The sequence below is a fragment of the Ostrinia furnacalis genome, unplaced genomic scaffold, assembly GCF_004193835.3.
Source record: "Ostrinia furnacalis isolate ACB-3 unplaced genomic scaffold, ASM419383v2 OfSCF4162, whole genome shotgun sequence".
In the NCBI taxonomy this organism is placed as follows: domain Eukaryota; kingdom Metazoa; phylum Arthropoda; class Insecta; order Lepidoptera; family Crambidae; genus Ostrinia; species Ostrinia furnacalis.
In genome coordinates this window covers 480,193-507,350 of record NW_021134401.1, presented here as the reverse complement: position 1 = coordinate 507,350, position 27,158 = coordinate 480,193, and the positions used below count along the sequence as shown (strand labels likewise).

The 27,158-nt window shown below is 42.7% G+C and overlaps 2 protein-coding genes across 2 annotated transcripts in view; one reads left to right on the top strand and one right to left on the bottom strand.

The window, feature by feature from the left end:
- The window catches only part of LOC114358989 (Leucine zipper like transcription regulator 1), a 51,323-nt gene that overhangs the window by 6,407 nt on the left and 17,758 nt on the right, over nt 1-27,158 (top strand). The gene's annotated exons all lie outside the window — the stretch shown is intronic.
- On the bottom strand, nt 163-24,720 carry Hsc70-5 (Heat shock protein 70 cognate 5). Its single transcript, XM_028313208.1, has 14 exons — nt 24,513-24,720; nt 24,246-24,301; nt 22,423-22,510; nt 20,906-21,143; nt 18,292-18,453; nt 17,621-17,711; nt 15,583-15,745; nt 14,304-14,459; nt 12,137-12,283; nt 10,641-10,881; nt 6,977-7,186; nt 3,352-3,539; nt 1,906-2,046; nt 163-643 (listed from the first exon to the last, which is right to left on the bottom strand). The coding sequence occupies exons 1-14, from the start codon at nt 24,612-24,614 to the stop codon at nt 563-565; spliced, it is 2,064 nt and encodes a 687-aa protein (XP_028169009.1). The 5' UTR covers nt 24,615-24,720; the 3' UTR covers nt 163-562.

Sequence of the window (27,158 nt, the reverse complement as noted above, 5' to 3'; positions counted from 1 at the left end):
AGTCGTGGTAATGTAAAATATCATAAGGGGTGTCAATTTTCGACGAATTTCATAATTTATTGTGTAACTTAAAAAATAATTGAGATAGATTTTTTTTCTTATTTTTTCTAAAGCAGTCATGACTATGTCCACCCTGCGGCGCCGGCTATTCCTTGAATTTTGGGACACGTTGTATATCGGATAACGACGATTGAAAAATCAGCCCTAAAACAACATGACAGCTGCTGAATAAACGAAAGCAGAGTGTAATTAGTTGCTACAAAAGGTTTTTACAAAGTGTAATTAGTTTCAGTAAATTAATTAAATGCCCTGTAGCATAACTTACACATTCAAAACTCTAAAACAACATAGCCGCTGCTGAATCAACGAAAACAGAATGTAATTAGTTTTTACAAAAAATGTAATCAGTTGCTACAAAGTCTAATTAGTTTTTACAAAAATGCAATCAGTTGCTACAAAAATGTAATCAGTTGCTACAAAGTGTAATCAGTTACAGACCTCACTGGTACTCAGTTACAACTACCCCGCGACATTCGACACTCGACCGCACAGCGTGTTCCGCTTAGTTCTTATCTTCTTTCTTCTCCTGTTCCTTCTGCTCAGTCTGTTGCTGTTGGCCCTGTCCCTCGCGTTCAGCGGCCATCTGTGGAAGATGTTATTATTATTTTTTTTTATCACAAGTCGATATTTCCGAAAAGTTACGGCAGGGTAAGCTAAATTCAGGACATTAATTGGACGTATTTCCATCCATGGTAAGGATCCAACACACAACTTCACTCAAATTGGGTTGGTCTTTTTCATGGATGTACTATCGGCAACAGTGTTAACTGCCCATTGCCAGTCATGACATCTCGTTCTATCGCAAAGAATCACCATTTGATTAGAGCGAGAGCAAAAACGGAAATGGATAGTTAACAGTGTGGCCGTGTGTACGTCCAATTGTAATCTGAAAAAGGCCTACATACCTACTGATAGTAGACCAAAGTATTTCAATGGCCATCGTCAAGTCTTTAGCCTGCCCTACAGTCTATATCTAGAGGCGTAAGGGAAGATAAGATTTGGCCACACTCCCCTCGGGAAGAGTGGGAGTGGTCCTTGAGTACAAGAGACAGACTTAAACTTCCTTTTTCACTCTAAATTACAAAACCTTAAAAGAGCTATTATTATAAAACCATAGCTTTTTCATACGATTGAAAGTGAAACGATAAACTTATTCGAATATTGAGTGACCATAGAGAAAATTGTACAAAATGTAGGAGGCATAAATCGTCCAATAGTCTATGGGTGAGGCCTATCGGATGATAACGTGACTCCGCGATGTTATAGCACAATTGCTTGACCAATGCACCGAGGGAAAAGGTGGACTGGCTCAAAATTGTGCAAGCTAGGTGACAAAAAGTGCCATTGAATTTTACATTGCAAGCACTATTACTCGAATAAAAAAATAGAAGGTTCTTAAGTTCTTAAAATAGTGTAGGTGTGACTTTATATTACAGCTGTGTGACATATTTAATTTTTAGGCTGGGTAGCACCATCTTACTTTAACTTTGACAAACGTCAAAAATCTGTCAAACTCCATACAAAAAACACCAGTTTTCATATTTACGGTCAAAGTTAGGTGGTGCAACTCGTCTAAGTATTTGGCTTTTGTGTTTTCCATACAATCATTTTTTAGATTTTTGTTTGACCACTTTTGGTGATCACACAAGCCAAAACTGTATTATTCATTATCATCATCATCATCAATTCGGCCACAGGACGTTCATTGCTGAACATAGGCCTCCCCCAATGATTTCCAGATTGGCCGGATGGTACCTTGCATTCAGCGCCTTCCTGCTACCTTTATGAGGTCATCTGTACACCTTGTCAATGTCCCTTACATTAAACACCTCCATCATTACATACCTTCTTGTACGCCTGCTCGAACAGCTTCAAGCTAGCCTGCTGCAGCTGTCCGGTGGCGGTTCGGATCTCTTCGGGGTCGGCGGTGTCTTTCTTGGCTAGAAGCTCGCGCAGCGCCGCGATTTCTACGCGCAGTTTGTCGCACTGGAGACAAAATGGCGGATTAGAAACATAATCATCATTTCAGCCATAGGACGTCCACTGCTTGGACGCAGGCCTCTACAAATCGATCAAAATAGAAAGCATTGGGGGAGGCCTATGTTCAGCAGTGGACGTCCTATGGCAGAAAACATAATAACCATTCTTAATTTAATAGGCTAGTTTCCTAAATAAATTTTAATCCGTCAATTATAATATAAAAAAATATTGGGCACGTATTTTTTTATTTGTCAATCAAACAAGTAATTACGAAGTTAAATTAGTGACGTAACTAAATGCTAGCACTCCTTGACGTCGCAGGCCTTTTCTTTGGAACTTTGGCGCCTATAGTATATCTTTAAACTTTCATTATTTTGAAGAAGTGAAAAATATGTCTCCAGTAGGGGCTCATGACGTCCCTACGTGGCGTTGTGTGACGTAATGTAAAAATAACCATACATATAATTATGTTAATTTATAAATGTTGGTGTCATATACTTTCCCTGCGACAATAGCACGCCGCGGGCAAAGAAACGACAGCTATACTATAGCACGCGGCTTTACCTCCCGCGCTTGCTGCCCGGCAGGCTAAGAACGTGTGCATTTGAAGGCGATAGCTTCATGCGTTTTACGAATAAACAACTTTCAATCTAAAAACCTACGCGATTCTACTGCGCACACAGCGCCAGCGCCAACTGTCATCGCTGAATTACACTAACTCGTAGTCTCATACTGTTTTCGCGTCGCTATAGAACAGCTCCATCTATTGTCTCTGGAACGCACTAACTTGTAATCGTTGGTACGTAACTTGTCGCATGTGCCGCTACAGTACAGTGCCCTAGAGCGTACTCACTTGGTCTCGTAGCAGCATCGCGAGTTCACAGGTCACGTGGGTACAAAACAACGCCATCCATCGTCGCTAAAGCACACTAGCTTGCTCTTGTTGCTGCATTGCGCGCTTACGCGTCGAGTGGCTACGAAACAGCGCCACCTATCGTCACCAGAGTGTACTAACTTGTACTGACAGCGCTAGAGCGCTCTTGGTCTCGAAACAGCATCGCGCGCTCACACGTCGCGTAACTATCAAACAGCGCCATCTAGCGTCTTTACAGCGCTCTTACTTGCGCTGCTCAACGCGACCGCGCTGCTATATTATAGCGCCATCTATTGTCACTAAAGCGCACTCAGATGCGTCTAGAAGCAGCATCGCGCGTTCAGACGTCGCCTGGCTACAAAACATCGCCATCTAGCGTCTCTAGACCACACTAACTTGTACAACAGCGCCATCTCTTATCACAAACTCGTACTAACCTCCTCCTGCGGCAGCTGGCTCTTGTACTCGTCCATCTTGGTCTCGGTGTCGTGCAGCACGCCCTCGGCCTGGTTGGCGGCCTCCACGCGCTCGCGGCGGCTCTTGTCGGCCGCTGCGAACTGCTCCGCGGCCTTCACCATGTTCTCGATTTCGTCCTTGGATAGACCGCCCGATGATTGGATCACGACTGTGGAAAATATGTTGAGGTTAGTATAGAAATATCATAATTATCAGGATATTACGGCTAAGAACTCATGGCGCGATTTTCACCCGCGCCCGCGGCGGTTGCGGGCCCGCAGCTTCTGTAGAATGCAGATACTTATGCACAACTCACGACGCGGTAGCAACCGCTCGGTTGATGCGTTTTGATGCGGTTGCTCGTTTGATGCTCGATCGGTTGAACCGCAGCGGGCGCGGTTGTGATGGGTCCCACTCGGCGGTTTTGAGCGGTGGTTGTAAGTTCTTAAGGCTGGGTTCTTAAGGTGGTGCAACTCAACCTTAAGTCTCCATTGCAGTACGACTGATTCACCAGAGGGATACGCGACGAGTAATAAATCGATACACTCTGGATTACTAAATCGATTGTAACAAACCATATACACAATCGATTAATACACACACCCTCCATCGATACACAACTAGTAAGCTATAAATAATTAAGTACTTGACAATCAACGCGCTTGGAACTTACATATTATCGATTACAATCGATTCATGACTAGCTTTAAGACTTGATTTTGTTAATCGATTAACAATCTTATAATCGATTATCCGTTTAATAATTGATACTCATGAATAAATTACCTAAATCGATACAAAACCGATGAATAATCGAGTAACATCAATAGAAACTCACTCTGTTGCTCCTTGCCGGTGCCCTTGTCTCTCGCCGATACGTGTACGATTCCGTTGGCATCAATGTCGAACGTGACCTCAATCTGGGGCACTCCTCGGGGCGCGGGCGGGATTCCCACCAGAGAGAACTGGCCGAGCAGCTTGTTGTCTACCGCCATCTCGCGCTCGGGACTTACGTATCGATTACAATCGAGACACACTCGATCAATAAACGAGACATCGATTACTAGAAGATACCCAATAGATTCTAATCGATTAATAATCGTTACAGAATCTATGAATAGTTTATAAACGACCGTTTAAAAAACTAGTAACGATAATAAATCGGTTGTAATAGTCGATAAAAGACATCACTGCTGGTCCGGTGTCACAATCGATTAAAATTATCGAGTCACTATCGACACAAAATCGATCTGTAATCGACACAAAATCGATGTGTAATCGATAATTATCATTGATGATAAATATACCATTAATAATCGATATAAAATCGCTAAAAAACCGATGAATAATCGAGTAACACAGAAACTCACTCTGTTGTTCCTTGCCGGTGCCCTTGGATGGCATATCGATACAAAGTCGATGAATAATCGATACACAATCGAATCACCACTGAGCACACCACCGATTATTCGCAATAATAGTCTAATCGATTAATAATTCGATACAAAATCGATCTTTAAGCTACACAACTAAACTAGAAACTCACTCTGTTGTTCCTTGCCGGTGCCCTTGTCTCTCGCCGATACGTGTACGATTCCGTTGGCATCAATGTCGAACGTGACCTCAATCTGGGGCACTCCTCGGGGCGCGGGCGGGATTCCCACCAGAGAGAACTGGCCGAGCAGCTTGTTGTCTACCGCCATCTCGCGCTCGGGACTTACGTATCGATTACAATCGATTCATGACTAGCTTTAAGACTTAATCTTAGTATGTAATCGATACACACAAATCGATTTACTCCAGTCCCCATTACCATCATCGAATCAGCAATCGATACACACGATTGATTGTAATCGATACATAATCGATTAACGATTTACTAATCTACACAAAATCGATTGTAATAATGGATACACTATGGATCGAATCGATAGAACATTGTCCAAAAATCGATACACACAATCGATGACATATCGATACAAAGTCGATGAATAATCGATACATAATCGAATCACCACTGAGCACACCACCGATTATTCCCAATAATAGTCTAATCACTCGATTAATAATCGATACAAAATCGATCTTTATATCTTTATGCTACAAAATTAAACTAGAAACTCACTCTGTTGCTCCTTGCCCGTGCCCTTGTCTCTCGCCGATACGTGTACGATTCCGTTGGCATCAATGTCGAACGTGACCTCAATCTGGGGCACTCCTCGGGGCGCGGGCGGGATTCCCACCAGAGAGAATTGTCCGAGCAGCTTGTTGTCTACCGCCATCTCGCGCTCGGGACTTACGTATCGATTACAATCGATTCTAGTTCTCCTTTCTACCATCGATCAACAATCGAGACACACTCGATCAATAAACGAGACATCGATTACTAGAAGATTCCCAATCGATTCTAATCGATTAATAATCGTTACAGAATCGATGAATAGTTCATAAACAACCGTGTCACAATCGATTAGAATTATCGAGTCACTATCAACACAAAAACGATGTGTAATCGACACAAAATCGATGAATAAGCGATAATTATCAATGATGATAAAGATACCATTAATAATTGATATAAAATCGCCAAAAAACCGATAAATAATCGAGTAACATAGAAACTCACTCTGTTGTTCCTTGCCGGTGCCCTTGGATGGCATATCGATACTAAGTCCGATGAATAATCGATACATAATCGAATCACCACTGAGCACACCACCGATTATTCCCAATAATAGTCTAATCACTCGATTAATAATATACAAAATCGATCTTTACCCTACAAAACTAAACTAGAAACTCACTCTGTTGCTCCTTGCCGGTGCCCTTGTCTCTCGCCGATACGTGTACGATTCCGTTGGCATCAATGTCGAACGTGACCTCAATCTGGGGCACTCCTCGGGGCGCGGGCGGGATTCCCACCAGAGAGAACTGGCCGAGCAGCTTGTTGTCTACCGCCATCTCGCGCTCGGGACTTACGTATCGATTACAATCGATTCTAGTTCTCCCATCAACAATCGAGACACACTCGATCAATAAACGAGACATCGATTTATAAGAAGATACCCAATCGATTCTAATCGATTAATAATCTATGAATAGTTCATAAACGACCGTCTAAAAACCGACTAGTAACGATACTAAGTCGATTGTAGTAGTCGACAAAAGACATCACTGCTGGTCCGGTGTCACAATCGATTAAAATTATCGAGTCACTATCGACACAAAATCGATATGAAATAATCGATCGATCTAATCGATACACACAAATCGATTTACTTTAGTCCCCATTACCATCATCGAATCAGCAATCGATACACACGATTGATTGTAATCGATACATAATCGATTAACGATTTACTAATCGACACAAAATCGATTGTAATAATGGATACACTATGGATCGAATCGATAGAACATCGTCCAAAAATCGATACACACAATCGATGACATATCGATACAAAGTCGATGAATAATCGATACATAATCGAATCACCACTGAGCACACCACCGATTATTCCCAATAATAGTCTAATCACTCGATTAATAATCGATAAAAAATCGATCTTTATATCTTTATGCTACAAAATTAAACTAGAAACTCACTCTGTTGCTCCTTGCCGGTGCCCTTGTCTCTCGCCGATACGTGTACGATTCCGTTGGCATCAATGTCGAACGTGACCTCAATCTGGGGCACTCCTCTGGGAGCGGGCGGGATTCCCACCAGAGAGAACTGGCCGAGCAGTTTGTTGTCTAGCGCCATCTCACGCTCGCCTTGGTGTACTTTGATTTCGACTTGGGTCTGGCCGTCGGCGGCTGTGAAAGAAAATACAGGGTTAGGAGGTTACTGACTTTGTAGTGACTAAGGACTCTTTCAAATAAGAAGTTTTGAATCGCACGTCAGTCTTCTTTTTGCAGAACCGCACAAGTATAGTTAATATGACAAGTGCGTTAGAATAAAAATGACAAAGTTAGAGTGCGCGTTTCCACGACAGACGTCCTGCAAAAACGTCTAAGGCACCGCACCAACAACCTAGATTTACTAAACTACATAGCATGCATTAAAGGCTAGAAGTAGTCTACATACTCACCTGTGAACATCTTAATTTGCTAGCTGCATTAAGTAGGCAATCAAGTCTAAGCTATAGGTGTGTAGCGCTCCTAGTAGGAGACACAGGAGCTCGATATCCATAGACAAAGCTACTTTCTGGATGGTACTCTTCATAGCCTTGAGTTACCTACTTAAGTTGTAAAATTTTTAAACGTCAAATGGTAAAGATCGGAAACAATAACCGGCATTGATGGCAACGCCCTCCTGCAAATGACATTTCAGTGTTTTCCAACGTGGCAAAAATCGGAACCAGCGATCCGGTATTGACGGTGGCCCCCCTCTGTCAATGTCACGGGTGGGACGGTTCAGTGTAGTTCATCTTTACACATAGCAGCCAAGCAATAAAGGCTAGGAATAAGTCTATAGACTCACCTGGTTGTGGACATGTTTGTCTCGCTGACGTTTGACGTCACAAAAACACTCTCCATTGCCGCTCCCATACCACGGGCGCCGACTCAGTCAAGCGCCAGCCCTATAGTTTAAAACACTCACCGGTGGAGAAGACCTGGCTCTTCTTGGTGGGGATGGTGGTGTTCCTGGTGATCAGCTTCGTGAACACTCCGCCCAGGGTCTCGATGCCGAGCGACAGCGGCGTCACGTCCAGCAGCAGGATGTCCGTGACGTCACCGGCCGGCACTCCGCCCTGCGGCTCCGGCTCTGTCTGTCACTGTCGCTCGTGCTACCATCTCGTTGGTGTGAGAGGGATGGCAACATGGGAAACTTCGGACGCTTTTCTCTCTTGCGTGAGAGAGATGGCAACGTGGTGAACCTTAGGGTGTCTTTCGGAGTAACCTTGCTGGACCACGGCGTCTACTACTACTGCTTCGTCTACGTTGAGAGCGCTAGATAGAGCCCTAAGAAGTGTCATATGAGCTCGATACCTAGCGACAACTTTCAGAGTACTTTTCATATCATCCTAGACCTAAACTACGCAGCAGGCACTAGAAGCTAGCCTCGTCAGGGTAAACGCCGTGAGACGGAGCCCTAGGGCTCTAGGGCTCCTAGTAAGGACACCAGAGCGCTTGATACCCAACGACAAAGCTACTTTCTGGATGGTACTTCTCATAGTAACCTAGACTAAACTATACTACATAGCAGGCACTAGAAGCTATAGACTCACCGGTGGAGACATTTTTGTCTCGCTGACCTATGACGTCACAAAAACACCCCTACCTCAGGCGTGACTCAGTCAAGCAGTAACCTGTAGTTTATGACACTCACCAGTAGAGAAAACTTCCTCGAAGTCTCGCTGACGTTTGACATCACATCTTCAAACTCCTTAATATCCAGAAGAATCTAGAAACACAACCATCTATGAGACTCACCGGTGGAGAAGACCTGGCTCTTCTTGGTGGGGATGGTGGTGTTCCTGGTGATCAGCTTCGTGAACACTCCGCCCAGGGTCTCGATGCCGAGCGACAGCGGCGTCACGTCCAGCAGCAGGATGTCCGTGACGTCACCGGCCGGCACTCCGCCCTGCGGCTCCGGCTCTGTCTGTCACTGTCGCTCGTGCTACCATCTTGTTCGCGTGAGAGGGATGGCAACATGGGAAACTTCGGACGCTCTTCTCTCTTATGTGAGAGGGATGGCAGCATGCGAACCTTAGGGTGTCTTTCGGAGTAACCTCGCTGGACCACGGCGTCTACTGCCACTGCTTCGTCTAGGTTGACGGCGCTAGATGGAGCCCTAAGAAGTGTCCTATGAGCTCGATACCTAGCGACAACTTTCAGAGTACTTTTCATAGCACCCTAGACCTAAACTACGTAGCAGGCACTAGAAGCTAGCCTCGTCAGGGTAAACGCCGTGAGACGGAGCCCTAGGGCTCTAGGGCTCCAGTGACTCCAGGTAGAAGTCACTGGAGCTCGATACCCAGCGACAAAGCTACTTCCTGGATGGTACTTCTCATAGCATCCTAAAGTTACTAATCTACATGGCAGGCACTAGAAGCTATTAGACTCACCGGTGAAGACATTTTTGTCTCGCTGACCTATGACGTCACAAAAACACCCCTACCTGAGGCGCCGACTCAGTCAAACGCCAGACCTGTAGTTTATGACACTCACCAGTAAAGAAAACGTCCTGGAAGTCTCGCAGACGTTTGACATCACACCTTCAAACTCCTTAATATCCAGAAGAATCTAGAGGCACAACCATCTGTAAGACTCACCGGTGGAGAAGACCTGGCTCTTCTTGGTGGGGATGGTGGTGTTCCTGGTGATCAGCTTCGTGAACACTCCGCCCAGGGTCTCGATGCCGAGCGACAGCGGCGTCACGTCCAGCAGCAGGATGTCCGTGACGTCACCGGCCGGCACTCCGCCCTGCGGCTCCGGCTCTGTCTGTCACTGTCGCTCGGGCTGGCGTCTCGAATGCGTGAGAGGGATGGCAACATGGGTAACTTCGGAGTAACTTACTGACAGCTTCGTACGGTTTAACGGTGCGAGACGGAGCCCTAAGGCTCTAGGGCTCTTAATAGGAGTCACAGGAGCGCTCGATACCCAGTGACAAAGCTACTCTAGATGGTGCTTTCTATACTAACCTAGTTACTAAATTACATAGCAGACACTAGAAGCTGGTGACGCCGTGAGACGGAGCCCTAGGGCTCTAGGGCTCCTGTAACTCCTGGGAGTTCGATACCCAGCGACAAAGCTACTTTCAGATGTTGCTTCATAGCATCCTAGTTACTACGTAGCAGGCACAAGAACCTATAGACTCACCGATGGAGACATTTGTCTCGCTGACGTTTGACGTCACAAAAACTCTCCCATGTCGCTCCCCTACCTAAGGCACTGACTCAGTCATGCAGTAGACCTGTAGTTTATGACACATCATCAACAGCCCTTTACAGTCCACTGCTGGACTATGAGCCTCCTCCACTATAGTAGAGGGTTTTGCCATAATCCCCACGCTTGGCAGGCGGGTTGGAGATCGCAGTTTAAAAGATTTATGTTTGTCAGAGAGCGCTGCTGCCCGTTCTCTGTTTGATGTGTAGTCCCTAAGTCGCCTCTTACGACACCCGCGGGAAGAGTAGGGGTTGGTGACAAATGTATAAATGTATTCTACTCTGCCGTCACCACACGGCCGTGTGTTAGTTTATGACACCTGTAGAACAAACTCCCTGGAAGTCTCGCTGACGTTTGACATCACACCTGTAAGACTCACCGGTGGAGAAGACCTGGCTCTTCTTGGTGGGGATGGTGGTGTTCCTGGTGATCAGCTTCGTGAACACTCCGCCCAGGGTCTCGATGCCGAGCGACAGCGGCGTCACGTCCAGCAGCAGGATGTCCGTGACGTCACCGGCTAGTACTCCGCCTTGGACGGCTGCGCCTACGGCGACCGCTTCGTCAGGGTTAACCGCGCGAGATGGCGCGCGGCCGAATATCTCTTGGACTGTCGATTGGACCTGTGAGAAAATGTGACTATAAGTAGGTGCAGACTTGATTAATAGTGCAACTTCGTGCTGGAATTTGGAAACATTTATTTTATACAAAGCGAAAAAGGAGCAAAGTAACATGTTTTTATAGTAAATCCCACGACGTAAATATCCTTATCGTTTTTTTCAGTCAATTGAGTTCGCGAATTGATCATAATATAGTGTAAATAAAATGGGTATAAGAACACAAAAAAAAACTACGAGCCAATAACTTGGAAAATATGAATCGAATTTCGAGAAATTGGACCCTATTACCACACTAAACATACAGAATGTCAATAAATTAGCACGACACAGGAGGTGTAAATAGTTTCATCCACTCGGACGCGCCCCACCAATTTTTGGTCTCGGTCGCGCGGGGTGCGGGGAGTTTGATCCGAGCAATCCGTAAGGCATTATTGTAGTGTGCGTGTGCACTCATGGATCATTTAGCGTGTACCGATAACACTCAAACATTCGCGGAAGAATGGTGGGGCTCGTCTTCGAGGATGAAACGATCTATAGTCTGGTCTGCGAGCACGTAGAATTTTGTCCAATGACCCCAAGCTACCCATCCATATATTGCTGTCGCGCTCGCACACTCACTGCGGGCGCACGTCGTACAGTCGCGACAGCAATATAATTATGCGCGAGCGATAAGGATGGGTAACTTGGGGTCATTGGACAAAATTGTACGTGCTCACAGACCGGGCTTTATACAAGTTGCATGAATATGAAAAGTAAATGTGCGCTAGATGATAACCCGAAAGCGCATAAAGCACAGCCGGGGAATATGTCTGCGCTGCTCTGGCACCCGTCCGAAGACTCGCCCGCGTAGTCACTGGACTGCGCGCGACTTGTGCTGGTGCCTTTACCTTTTGTAAGTGGGAATATACTTCCCACTATATGTTGAACTTTATTTCTTGTTTTTAGTAACTACCAAAAAATCCAATGATTTCCAGATTTACCGGTTGATAGCGGTCTGCAACCAGTACCTTTATGTGGTCGTTCCAGCTTGTGGGTGGACGTCTTTACGCTGCGCTTACACGTAGCCTCCACTCCAGAAACTTGCTGCCCCATCAGTGCCCTGCCCATTGCCTTAGTTTGATAATCAGGAAATTATTTCCCACCAACCTAGCGCATCCAAGTCATGTCCCCGACCCTGCTGTCAGTTCTGCTGTCACTAGCTTGCTAATCTGTCGGGTTTTTGCGTCATTTTCTAATCGGGAAATTATTTCCCACTAACCTTGGGCATCCTAGTCATGCCACCGACTAGCAGCACTTCTCCGATGTCAGTCCTCTGCACCTCGGCGTCTTGCAGTGCGCGCTGGCACGGCGCCACTGTGCGCTTGATGAGGTCCCCTACTAGAGACTCCAGTTTGGAGCGGGTCATCTGTAGGAGAAAAATAATTATAAATAAGAATATAATACAAATTTAGGTAAAAATGATATTAAAACGTATGAATGTATAATCTCCATAGATTTTTTGACATACTCGCTAGCGTTTAATGCAAACTCGAACTAAGCACACTGTTTTATATCGTAAGATTAAACGAGATTATTCCCACCTCTCGTTACCACCGCTGCAACTCCTGTGTAGCCAGGATCTAAAGCTTGACTACCAATAAAAACTTAACCAGTGAAGGTAAAGTTTGTCCCAGGGAAATGTTAAACTATCATTGGATCCACAACGAAATTAATCAGAAGAACCTCTTTAGATTAGCCTAGTGTTTAAAACAGTGAAATAAGTATGAAATAAAGATTTGTTTATTTGTTATTATAGACCAACGGTGTCGGTATGGACTGGCCGTCTCGACATCTGAGGAAAGCGGGTTCGAACCCCGCCACCACTAGATTATTGTGGTGAAACCACTCGTAACACAAACCATATTTTGATGCAAATAAATATTTGATTTCATTTTCAATGGAATTAAAACAAAGCAATTTCAAATGGTAGGTGTTACATTGGCAGGTCATTTAGTTTCAGGTCATTATGAAAGATTTGGACCACACTTCTTACGATGGCCTGATGTTAGTCGCCTCTTACGACATCCACGGAAAGAGTAGGGATATTCTTTTACAGTACGCATAGTCGACTAAGGTTTAGCTGTCACAAAAGCGTTTGACCAATTACGTTATCGAAAACATAATTAGTGGTTTCGTTTTGCATTACTATAGCACCGTAATTTACGTTCTTGCAAATATAACAGGAACATTATCAAAATTATGGTGCAAAAATAATCGTCTAATAGCTTTGTTTGCTGCACGCGTTGGTTTGGCCGAACCTTTAGCTTTAGTAGAGAGAAAGTGTGTCTTTACCCATAAAATTAATATTCCTTAGCTTTGAAATGGAGCAAAAACCACGAGCTGTCAAACGAAACCGATTTTAGGATGTCAGTGATGTCATTTGTGTTAGTGTCAGGATTATTTAACTGTTTTGTACAATAAGTCAATCACTAAACCAGTCGCCACGTTTCTGAAGCACTATTTCTCATAAACATCCACGATTACACTCACTTAAATTCTGAAAATATCACAGTTCTTCAGCGTGCCAATAAGTGCTAACAAATTGTCAAATAGTTGCAAATAACGGTACTGTTATGTCACATCACGCATCTAACAATCTAACATCATCATCTAACAATGATAACAGCATTGTTGTGTTCCGGCAGTTAGAGGTAAGATAGCCAGTTCCTCCGTTGAGGATTCCGGGTGAAGCTCGCTTCCACCTTCGGCCTGATCGTCACTTACCATCATGAGATACAGGCCAAGAGCTTCCTCGTTGTGGATAAAAAAAAATCTCTATTTATCACACAGTGTTGCTGCTAGTGACATCTCGCTCACTCAGTCCTTTATTGCTCTATTCCTCTAGGTATATTTACTTTATGGTTTGACCGGACCTTTAGCCTTCACAACGCCAATGAAGGATACATGCGTACATCAGGCTGATTAATCCGTCTTAAAAATTATGTCAGTAATAGCAGAGTAAATGCAAATGAGTCGGTCATCTTCATAGAAACGCACCGAGCGCGGTTTGTATGTGAGCGCGCCAATATACTTATGCGCCGCGCACGCACACACTGACAAAATTCGGAGCAACTCCCCGCTACGTACTTATTATTATTCTGTGGCTACGCTAATCCCCGCTAAATTTTGTCAGTGTGTGCGTGCGCGCCGCATACGTGTTGGCGCGCTCACATACAAACCGCGCCCGTGCGTTTATATGAAAATGACCTACTCATTTGTATTTACTCTGGTAATAGGCTAATTGAGTACTATGTAAACTGAATAATAATTAATGCAATGATATTGGATATTAATATCATAATTTATCAAGCGTGGCGTCAGAGTGATGGCTTTTGTATTTGACGTGGCGCTGAAAAGGTTAATAGAGAAGAAGTGTGTTATCTTACCTTCAGGTTCATATGCTTAGGTCCCGACGCGTCCATAGTCAGGTAGGGCAGGTTGATATCGGTCTGCAGGGAGCCTGAGAGTTCGATCTTGGCCTTCTCAGCCGCTTCCTTCAGTCGCTGCATGGCCATCGCGTCTTTGCGGATGTCCAAGCCTTGCTGTGAGGGTTGAAAAAAGATTTAGGATGATGCAGACAAGCCCAAGAGAACAAAGTACCAATGGTAGAAAACACGCGCTAGACAAAGTAATATTTATTTGCAGATTTATTTCGCTAGTCAGCAGGTAACTGCTACGATTTTAGGGATAAAACTCTCATTTATAAGATTTTAAACTTTGGGGTTCCACTTCAACTAAAATGCAAAGACACGGGTCTTAATGCGACATTTATGACATTTATAACGTCAAGCCGTGAGAATTTAATGTAACTCAGTAATAAATGTCGCGTTAAGACCCGTGTCTTTCTATTTTAACTCTCATTTGTGTTAGTTGTCTAGGGGGAATGCTATGTAAGACAGTCATGTTACTTCAATACAGTCATTTTAAAGAAACAGTGATGTCGTAAGTCTCTATTGCAATACAAAATCTACGAAAAAATGCATTGAGTCGGCTCATAAAGTACACCATGATTGCTGTTGTCAGCTACTCATTCTTTACTAATCGAAATGTATAAATAAATGTAGCGCGGTTTCTAGGAAAGCCATAGACACCGGCCTAAGGCTAGCTGGTACCGCGCGTCACTCTCGCGCCGCTGCAAAAGCGCACCTCTACACAGAGGGCGCTGATCGACGGCGCGAACAATACTTACAATAATATAGCCTAGCCAGACTAAAGTCCTGTCGATGAGCAGATAGAATTTCGTCCAATGACCCCATGCTACCCATCTTTATCGCTCGCGCTCGCACACTCATTGCGGCCGCCCGTCGCAGTCGCGACAGCAATATCTTGTAGCTTGGGGTCATTGGACGAAATTCTATCTGCTCAGCGACCGGACTTTAGCCCATATTGTTCTAGCCAGACTGGTAACATGATTTTATAATCATCATCATCATTTCAGCCACGGGACGTCCACTGCTGAACATAGTGAAGTGAAAAATTTGATATCATCATTTTAATTTTCATACAAAATAAAATTTATAAAATCCGATTTGTATGAAAATTGAAATGAAGATATCAATTTTCTGACTTCACCATACCATTTATGTGCCCATGTTAACATGGTCTGGCGTCGGCTCATATACCCATTTACCTAACACCCTGTGTAAATAAATAATTAATACTCACGTCTCTCTTGAACTCGTCAACCAAAAAGTTGACTATAACGTTGTCGAAGTCTTCACCGCCCAGCAGTGTGTCTCCATTTGTGGATTTGACTTCGAACACGCCCTTTTGAATCTCCAGAACCGAGATGTCGAAGGTACCGCCTCCCAAGTCGTATACGGCTATGCTGTTGGCCAAAATTGAACATTATCTATATATATAAAAGAAAGTCGTGTTAGTTACTCCACTTATAACTCAAGAACGGCTGAACCGATTTAGCTGAAAATTGTCAGGGAGGTAGTTTAGAGCGAGGAGAAGGACATAGGATACTTTTTATCCCGTTATTTATTGCCATTAAGGCGGAACAAAGTTCGCCGGGTCAGCTAGTTATTTATAAAATAAAGACTAAAATTGATTGTATGTAAAGCCCGGTCCGTGAGCACGTAGAATTTTGTCCAATGACCCCTAGCTACCCATCCTTATCGCTCGCGCGTAATTATATTGCTGTTGCGACTGTGCGACGGGCGGCCGCGGACAAAATTCTACGTGCTCACAGACCAGGCTTAAGACATAAATTGATCTTTATAAAGGTGTATTTATATTTCTACGCGGGGCATGCGGACAAAGGCTCATAAAGGTAGCAGGAAGGCGCTGGATGCAGGCCGCTACCAACCGGGCGATGTGGAAGTCATTGGGGAGGCCTATGTTCAGCAGTGACGTCCTGTGGCTGAAATGATGACGATGACGACAAAAACTCAATATACTAAACTGAGACTGGTGCCTTTTGACAATGTTTGATATTTTAGTGTATTAAATGTAGCGCGGTTTCTAGGAAAGCCATAGACATCGGCCTAAGGCTAGCTGGTACCGCGCGTCACTCTCGCGCCGCTGCAAAAGCGGACCTCTACACAGAGGGCGCTGATCGACGGCGCGTTTAACAGCGAATGTATATCAGAACATTTTAATACAAAAGACAATGCCGGAAATTGGCGTCTTTTTTTTCGCGCGGCCATCGACCAAACCTTGTTTTTTGATTACAAAATAGTGTAATAAACCAAACTTACAAAATAGTAATATTGTATGTGTAAACAAACAATACCATCCATTAAAGGCTTCAGACTTCAGTGTGGAGCAGAATCAGCGCAATATTTTGATGCAATTTCTTACAAAACTTGCGCGCAAAAGCAAATCTAGTATGAAAAATCATCAAACTTCTAATGCTCGTAACTCAGTCTGAACTTCAGACTGAGTTTAGAGGTATACATGCCATAGTAAGTTTGGTTTATTACACTATTTTGTAATCAAAAAACAAAGTTTGGTCGATGGCCGCGCGAAAAAAAAAGACGCCACTATCCCTGCAAAATCTGGCATTGCCATTTAAGCTTCTTTAGTCATTAATAACACAATCACATTCAATACCCAATGGCATGATGGATAATTTATAAATGGTATGAGTCGTCATCATCAGATCATTTAGCCTCCAAATGCAGGAGGACAAGACAACCTTGACTAGGCCTACACTCCATCATAGAAAGCGCAAATACTCGTGGCAGGCGGTGTAATAATATGACAGTGCATATCTCGTTTTCTCTCGCACTCACACTGGTTATGGGTGACGTCACACAGAGGCAGGCATAGCGTTCTTTATAATCTACACTAATATTATAAAGAGGAAAACTTTGTTTGTTTGTTTGGTTGTAATGAATAGGCTCAAAAACTACTGGAACGTTTTTAAAAATTCTTTCACCATTTGAAAGCTACATTATCCACGAGTAACATAGGCTAAATTTTATTTTGGAAAAAATAGGGTTACGTAAAATATGTAGATAATGTAGTCCACGCGCGCGAAGCCGCGGGCGGAAAGCTAGTACGTAATATAGCCCCTCCTGCCACGAGTCTTCGTTGTATAGTTCCTAGTTTTTAGATGCATGTGATGTGTAGTTGTTTTATTGGTTGTCCTAATAAATAAAGTAAAAAATAAAATGTCGCACGCCCCGCACACGCCCCGAAGCAATGTGAATACACCTTTATGCCCCTAGATATTTTTAGCTTTAAAACTTACATTTTGTCGTCAGTCTTGTCCATTCCGTAGGCGAGAGCGGCGGCGGTGGGTTCGTTGATGACGCGGAGCACGTTCAAACCGGAGATTTGACCTAAACGACATAGAATTACATTGAGAATGGGAAAAAATCGCATATCACGAGGCTAAAATTAATTGATCTGTCCCCCAAAACAAATTCAAGCGTGATGTGAATCTGAAATCACTTCACAATGGCTTTTTTGTACATAATACGCACGCAGAAGCAAGTCCCATTCGCAAATGATTTATTTAGTTAAAATTTTGTAACATTTTTTGTAGGTCCATGACCAAATGCGAATGGGACGAATTACATCACTCTTTGAAGCAAGTAGTGTATCGGAGACTTTAGGAGTAGGCCTTGTAGTCCAACAGATGCCTTTGGGTGAAAAAGAACGTAACTTAACAACAAAATGTTGAAGCTAGTAAGTTTCCAATACACTGGGGAATTTTAGAGGAAGGCCTTTGTCCAACAGTGGACGTCTTCGTTCGTTCGTTTCAGCCAAATGACGTCGACTGCTGGACAAATGCTCCAAGGATTTCCACTGGTCCTGCACTGCCCGCATCCAGGTTCCCATGACATTCACCAGATCGTCAGTCCACCTAGTGAGAGGCCTGCCCAGTGGACGTCTATAATAAGAAAAACAACAACTTACCGGCATCCTTAGTGGCCTGTCTCTGGGAGTCATTGAAGTAAGCAGGTACAGTAATGACGGCATTCTTCACGGTGGTGTTCAGATAAGCTTCGGCTGTCTCCTTCATCTTGATCAGCACGAAGGCTCCGATCTGGCTTGGGGAGTAGACTTTGCCGTCGCTGCCTGATGGACAGATGGTTTTTAATGCATAGGTAGATTTTATTGTATAGAAAACTAATTAAATAAATGCACACTGCATATTTTATTATACCGAACTCCGAAGCAGTGATAAATAATGGGACGTGTAAGAGCCCTCGCCCACAGCGACTTTTAACAAACATAAAGTCTGTTCGCCGAGAGTTGATAAATATTATGAAATGTCTTGCAATAGCGACTGTCGCTTAATTATCGCATTCTGTATGGCGGGCGTCGTTTGTCACAACGCGCACTGAGTACCATGGTACGAGCCACGCAGCTGTCGTCAAGCGCCCCGGCCGGCGGGCGGCGGCGGCCACAGCGTGACCACTTTTAGTAAATTTCTACTTTTTTGGTAGATTTGAGGCAAAGAGAACGATGATTTAGTAGTGCGAAATCGTTTAGTAAATTTTGGTAGATAATTGGTATTTTTAGAACATTCTTATAAATGGTAGTCCAAAATTAAATTGTAACTGAGCCGAGAATCCAGGCCAAAAAAAAAAAGGCCAGGCCAAATAATCTACCAACTTTTTCATTATATCGACAAAAATAATTAGCGGGCCGCAATTTATAATGAGTTTAGAACCTCTGATATTTAAATTTTTTTATCAACTCTCGGCGAACAGACTTTAGTCGCTAGTAACGCGCGTTAGTCGCATTTGCAACGCACTACAGAAGTGATGCCAACGCGCTACTAACGCGCTACAGCAGCGCTACAAAAAGTCGCCGTGGGCGAGGGCTAAAAGACTATTTGCAAAATTAATCAGCTATCAGTTAGGCCGGCAATACACGGACAGCTCGACCAGTTAGTCAGTGATCAACATACACGGCCCGCTCTTGCAGTCAAGAGTCAACAGCTTGAAGCTGCCAGTGATAACTGCTCGAGCAGTTGGTATTAACTGCTCAACAAAACACAAGCGCGCGCGCCGTGGAATGAAGAAAGTGGGCGGAGGTAACTGCACGAGAGCTGTCGACAGCTCGAGCAGTCAGTGTATGGCTGGCGACTGCTTGACCGCACGATCGAATCAGTTGCAACTGCTCGAGCGGTTCGTGTATGTGCGTCCATAGAACTATGCAGTTCACTGTGCAGTCGCAGCTTGAAGCTGTCGACCCTGACTGCTTCAAGCGGTCCGTGTATTGCTGGCCTTAGTGCCTGAGGTATGGGAGCTTTTGGCGTTTTTGTTGACGTAAGACGTCAGCGAGACTTCAGATTTGTATACTCTGTCACGTCATAATATGTCAATGGCACCCCTCCCGTGCCGCTCCCATACCGCAGGCACTAACCAAGTTAAGTTAGATCTACAACGTGCTCTTTTTGATTTCCTGGAACTCTAGGGTTTTAATAAGACCACTTCAAAGAATGGAATGGCATTACATTTTTTGTTAAATTCAACAATATTTTCGACTTATTTTTTCATACGAAATTATTTAAAAACTTAATTTTTCACTGAAATAATCAATAAAAAGTCTGCACAAAAAGACTAGGTGACAATTTTGAAAAAAAAAAACTATATTGATGATACTATAATCTAAATCAACTAGGTATCTTCTAAATCTAGAATCCACAATAATATCTTCAAAAATATGCTTTTAGAAACACATAACTAAGACTCTTTAACTAGTTTTTATTTATAGAATATACCCCTAAAATTTCCGGAAAACAAAAGGAGCACGTTGTATATTACTGAAAGACAGTAAAGTGAATGTAGCGCGGTTTCTAGGAAAGCCATAGACACCGGCCTAAGACTAGCTGGTACCGCGCGTCACTCTCGCGCCGCTGCAAAAGCGCACCTCTACACAGAGGGCGCTGATCGACGGCGCGAACAATACTTTAAATACCCTCTCTTATTAATTTTGGTCTTTGGAGTATAATATTATTTTCTACACCTACAGCATTGATTCCCAAAGTGGGGGCCATCTGTAAGAAACCTGCGACCGCTGAGAGAATGCATTTCAGACTGCTCGATACGACCAATAAAATATAATCTTGATTGGAGTAGAGAGAGCGTGGAATTTTTTGTATGGTCGAAAGGGGGCGCGTCTCAAATAAGTTTGGGAACCAATGCTCTACAGGTTGGAGGTCTGATATTCGCATATTTTTCAGTTATTGAAAACTTATTGTGATTTCAAGGTTAGAAGCTTTTTATAAAATAAAAAGCTTTCTGAAATCTTATTAACACGTAGCAATGAAAATGTAGCCTTGCATTCCATCATTTTTCTGCTCGATTAAACCCAAGAAATCTTTAATGAAAAAAATTATCCAGAAAACGCAATAAAAAAGTGAATTCCACGCGAACTCAGTTGCCGCTGAAGCTATAAAAAATATATGATATCATAAAGACAATAAGGACTTGTTATAAAATAAAAAATAATAAAAATATAGTCTAATTGAGAACCTCATCCTTTTTTTTGAAGTCGGTTAAAAAGGAAGGGTACTAACCTTGCACCCAAGCATCTCCATTCGACGCCCTGACGACCTTATACGACAGATTCTTCATATCCTTCTGTACTTCTGGGTCATCGAACCGTCTGCCAATAAGTCGTTTGGTCGCGTAGAACGTATTCCCACTGTTGGTCACCGCCTGTCGCTTGGCCGGGGTGCCTACAAGCCGCTCGCCGTCTTTGGTGAATGCCACGTGGGATGGCGTGGTGCGGGATCCTTCGCTGTTTTCCACCACCTAGGGAAACCAAATTCTTCATTGTTTTTGGACCATAAGGCAAGAGAATGAAGTCCAAAATATGGTGGGAACTATATTCCCACTACCGTATAAAAGGGTATAGTTGTTGCAATTCACGAAGGCGAGTGAGCTTTACATGTGTGGTGGCTCGCTACTGTTCGTTTTTGAAAAGTTTTGATAGACATTACACTATCGTTATGTGTATGTACACGTACACACACAAGTAAAGCTCACTCGCTTTTGTGAGTTGCAAGAACTATACCTCCTTATTTTTTAAGTCAGCCACTGACTTAGTTAATTTAGATCTATAGTACTGAAAAGGCATAGTAAAGTGAATGTAGCGCGGTTTCTAGGAAAGCCATAGACATCGGCCTAAGACTAGCTGGTACCGCGCGTCACTCTCGCGCCGCTGCAAAAGCGCACCTCTACACAGAGGGCGCTGATCGACGGCGCGAACAAAATACAACCTTAGAGACTAACTCCAGAGTAAATACAAATGAGTAGGTCATCTTCATAGAAACGCACCGAGCGCGGTTTGTATGTGAGCGCGCCAATACGTATGCGGCGCGCACGCACACACTGACAAAATTCGGCGAAACTCCCCGCTAATCCACGCTCAATTTTATAAATTTCACAAACCGCGCTCGGTGCGTTTCTATGAAGATGACTTACTCATTTGTATTTACTCTGTCCCTACTCTTGGAAAATAAATCTAGGTCAAAATTGTTGGAGTCACAATCACAACCCAATCGAGCTAACTGCGCATCTCGCTGAAATGCGACACTCCCTCGCACTCACCCGCATTGAGTTGGCCCCTTTCGTACTAGAGCGTCGATGTGACGTCACGGTTGCCAGAAGCGTAGTTAACTCACATAACTCATTTTATTTTTACTCATTTTGTCCCAATATTATTATTATTATTAATTATTAACCTTACCACTGCTTCGGGACATTCAATGGGCCAATGCTGAGAAAAAGCAGTGGAAGAAACTCGGTCACTATTGACAACTCGACCGGGTTGTATTGTTAATACAATAAGGCTGAGTTGCACCACCAAACTTTGACTGTAACTATAACGATAACCGGTGATTTTTGTATTGAGTTTGTCAGATTTTTGACGTTTGTTACAGTCAAAGTAAGATGGTGCAACCCAGCCTAACTGTTGTTTTACAATAACCGTTTTTTAATAGCCAAAGCAAAATCTTCGAATAAATTAAATTAAAAGTGCTAAGTGTCAGATATTTAGTATATTTGGCAAGTTACATAGATCTATGCTTACCTTCGGCGTCTTTCCCTCCATGACGGCGACACACGAGTTCGTGGTACCCAAATCGATACCAATGACTGCTCCTCGGACTCCATCGGACCTGGTTGATTATCAATTTGACGTTAGTGACGTATCAAAATGATGATGAGGACAGTCAGTGTACGGCAGATACTAATAGATTCAAGGCAAAGCATTGCTTTCATCTGTGCTCCTTTAATGTTTCAACCACACCAACGCGTGCGGATCGCATCACGGCGCGATCATAAGGAAATGACAGGTCGCGTGAACTGTCATGGGTCGAGCGACCTGTCATTGGCCTTTGATCGCGGCGGCGATGGCGGTCTGCACGCGTTGGTGTGGTTAAGCCTAAAATGTGTCCAAGTTTAACATCAGGTGACAAAACTTATACAATGTGTTAATGTACGAGAATGATATGTAATTGTGTTAAATTATGCAATATGCATGATACAACATTATTTGTCACATTTCTTTGCCCTTGGCAAAAACAACAACTGACTCACTAGCTAACACTGTATGTTACCCTAGCCTAAGGATTTGTACAGCAGCGTCCAACAGTTTGTGACATCAAAGTGGCCAGAAAGTTTCCAGCACAACCTATTCCAAATGAGCTTGGCTTCGGAACTGCTGCAATAAAGCTATAGCAAACGTCTAAAGAGGCATGACATCCTGAGTCTGCGCTGGAGAGTGTAGAAATACATAAATAAGTAGTGTTCTCAGTGGAGAAGACACTTATCATGCAAAGGGCACTACAACTCATCCGCTCAGTCGTGAGACTGATTGCAGATAAAGCAAAGAGAAAAAAAACCCTTTTCCAAAAAATCCAAATGTAAAAAAGACATACCGTGAACTTTTTGCCTACTTTCGATGTCACATATTTGACTGTACAACAACCATTAAAAGTTAACTAAATTATAAGCATGCAGAACCCCGAGTATTTAGTAAATATAATATTTATGTAGTATGAGTATCAGGTTCGCAAGACATGTCGTCTTGGAACACAATCTACTCTACGCCAATGTCGCACCAACCGCAAAGGTCTACAGTACATAGGTACGGAGACCGCTCAACGGTGCACAAGTTAAAGTAAACTAGTATAACATAACATATTAGCAAGCGTTCATGCATGAATTTCTAATGGCAAATACCTACTCACACTGGATGTATTTTTACCTTACGAACTCTTTTAAATTAGATGTTTTGAGCCAGACAGTTATTGTGCGTATGCAAGTCCACACACTTACTGTTGGTACTTGTAAATTTTATTCCTACACATCCTACAATTTTCCCATTGAACACTTCGAAGTAGCTTGTGCAGTACTTATCTTACTTTTTTGTTATAATCTAAGACTTGTACTAAGATCTCCCTTATCAGGTCTCCCACTCTAACCTATACACATATAATTACATGAGTTATTTTGTCATTTGAGTCATAAATGACAGGTTCAAATAACCAAGTTCAAAATGTTGATGATGCTCATGCTTAATTTAGTTATTTTCTCTGTTACCCAAACTAATAGGTACAAAATTTGGCACTAGGTTACTAGATAATTATGTATAGGATAGGTCCAGTAGAATGTACCTATTAACTGAAATATGAATGATATTTGAGTGGAGAACATTTGGGGCCAATCATTTGGGATCACAATCAACTCATAGAGAACAAAATCGACATGTTACAGGCCAAAATATGAAAAGAAATTTCACGCGCATTTTGTGAAACTTGTGCGACACAATACAGCGCATTCAAAGGTCACCCAGCAAAAGAGTTAGGTTATGATGAAATTCTGATGCAAATCTTAAGATGTTCTACTTACTTATTCCTGTATTGAAGCGCATGCCGTTGGTAGATGGGTACTGTTGGCGCAGCAGTCTGAAATTTAGAGAAATACTCTGAAAATTCTCTGACAAATTGTCAAACTAATTTTCCATGTGGGAGGTAAAGACCGGCGAGGTTTTCGTAAGAAATGTATAGATATTTACAATAATACTGCAAGCAACTACGAGGAATTCAAGCCTTTGACATTTTCCGCTCATGTGACAAACGATTTTCATTCGTTTTCACAAATAAAATGGAGACTTACGTTTTTGAGGATTGTCGAGAAATTCCTTTGTGTGTAATACTCGGTTCCGATGCCGGAACACTCCAACGCCTTTCGGCCGAAAGCCCGCGTCGCGCACAACATTTTTATTTCAGTAAAAACAACTATTTAATTTATTTTTTGACTTCAATTCACTTCAAACATGTGGGTGACGCAACTTCATGAAAGAACAATTTTTACTTTTTTTTCTGGCACACTCCGATTTTCTTGCCACACTGAAAATGGTGCTCGCCGTGGAACATTCTCGTTTTATCAATGAATCAGTATGTTTTCAATGCCACAGAAAAAATATTTAAGCACTGTGATTGGTCAATGAAAATAAGAAAAGTAGAATAGCCAATCCACGTTAAGTATTTTTATTACGTCATTCACTAGTTCCAAAGGAAACGTACCTAATGTTATGTAATAAATCTTAAAAAAAAATATAAGTATCGAGCATATTTTAATTTGAAACAGTAATTTAATTTGTGGCAACAGTAAAGGAATAAATATTTAAGATATTGTATTTTAGTTTTATACCTGTAAAAAAGGCTAACATCCATAAATACTGTTTACTGCCATCTAGTGGCGAGTAATTGTAACAGAATACAATACGCAGTGCGCACTCTGGTGGTGAGTAGTCAAATTACAAATAAGTATATGATACGGAGCTAGTATTAAATACTAGCTCCAGGAACTACAAAATGTTTTTTTTTTATTGTATTAGGGCGCAAGTACACTATGTTATGCGGAAAATTTTCCAAGTCGAAGCTGAAGCGCTAGCCCGCACACCGAAGTCCGAACTATGGGCGGGGCGACCCACGCCGGTTGTTGGGGCACATTTTGGGAAGGAGAAAGTAACCGAGATGATGTTCACACTAGTCGTGTTAGTTACTCCACTTATAACTCAAGAACGGCTGAACCGATTTAGCTGAAAATTGTCAGGGAGGTAGTTTAGAGCCAGGAGAAGGACATAGGATACTTTTTATCCCGTTCGAAGTAAAAAAAGTCTGCTTATTTATTGCCATTAAGGCGGAACAAAGTTCGCCAGGTCAGCTAGTATAATATAGTTATACCTACCTACAGGGTTGAATTTTGTAATGCCATCGGGAGGGTAAGTACCCTTAATACTGTAGATAGAAAATTTTACTCAAAGAAAACATTCCTTCATTTTTGAAAAGAAAGAGAACTGCATTCAAAGATTTTTGAAATTTTTTCGAAAATTTACCACCATACCATACAATTTTCTGTAAATTAATTACAATAATTTAAGATTTCATGGTTTTCCTTTCATTTGATTTATCAAGTTTGTTTGAGAGATTTCATCCTTATACTTAACCCTAACGATCGATTCAATAAAAATACAGGGTGTAATTTTTTACATATTTTAGACGGTTCGATTCCCGGGTGTTTTGCAAGCAAATTTTTGGAAATCTTTGAATGCAGTTCCATTTTTTTTTTTTCAAAAATAGACGAATGTTTTTTTTTTCAGTAAAATTTTCTATCTAGGTACAGTATTACGTCTTTGGTCTTGGCCAATTTCCCGCATAGTGTACCTACTGTAGTAAGTACTTGCGATTAGTAAGTAATAAGACCATTATAGATAATTTAATTTAATAAAAATGCTCAAGTGCAATGTAAATTAAGGTTTATTTATTCCAAAACATTCTTAAAAAACAAGAAACGCAATTCCAATAAAGGCGGAAAACTGAAAATTATGTAACAAAGCCACAGCTACCTGTACCTAGCCACCTAGTAGATTTTATTTTTGAAGATTTTTTGCATAATTGGTAATTGGTAAAGCCTATTATAATTAAAACTTATAAATAGACAGAAAAGTAATACCTACCTACCTTACGTTTATAAATTAAACTATTTACACACGTTTTGTACACTCAAAGTAATTACTAGTGTACATAATACTTAAATATTCTAAAAATCTACATTAAATGGACGGTTTTGAGATCAAAATATCACACTGCTTACGACAAATCTATACTTGGTAACTTAATTACTAAGATAAAATTAATTTTTAAAGGCAACTTTTATTCTAATTTTATTATTTTCACGTTAAACTACAGACCCATGCGCTTTACAGTTGCACCTCCTTGCTACCCCCCTAGGTACACCCATGGATGGGTTATTAGCACAGCAGGGGAGGCCTGCTATGGCTTAACTATTTATTTATTTTAAACTTGTATGCACATAGAACAGTGTCCTATTGTCGCATTTTGTCATCAGCTGCTAGAACAGGAGGGGTAGGGGAGTTCGGAGGAAACGGGGACTAAGGAGGCAATCCGGGGGATCACGCTAATCCAGAGGAGGAAGTGGGAGCTGATGGGGGCAATCTGGTCCTGGGGGACAGTCCGGGGATCAGATTAGTCCAGATAAGGATCAAACTGGTGGGATAGAGGGGATGGCTGGAAGGAATCAGTATTTTAGGCAGATCTCCCCACGGTTAGAAACAATATACGACAGGTTTCTAGGGTGAGGCTGTTATAGGTAGGCTAGTCCATGAGGGAGCAGTCCATTCCAGGGCAGACAGGCTATCGTGTGCTATCGTTGAGATAGTAGGTAACTTTTTGTCATCAGCTGCTGGTACAAAGGGAGCAAGCTGGTCCAGGGGGGTGGGGGTTCAACTGCCCTTTA

Coding starts and splice junctions, on each gene's coding strand:
- Hsc70-5 (XM_028313208.1), bottom strand. CDS start 24,614: ATGTTGTGCGCGACGCGGGCTTTCGGCCGAAAGGCGTTGGAGTGTTCC. Junction 24,302..24,512: donor TCTCGACAATCCTCAAAAAC/GTAAGTCTCCAT, acceptor TCTAAATTTCAG/ACTGCTGCGCCAACAGTACC. Junction 17,712..18,291: donor ACAGGCCACTAAGGATGCCG/GTAAGTTGTTGT, acceptor TATGTCGTTTAG/GTCAAATCTCCGGTTTGAAC.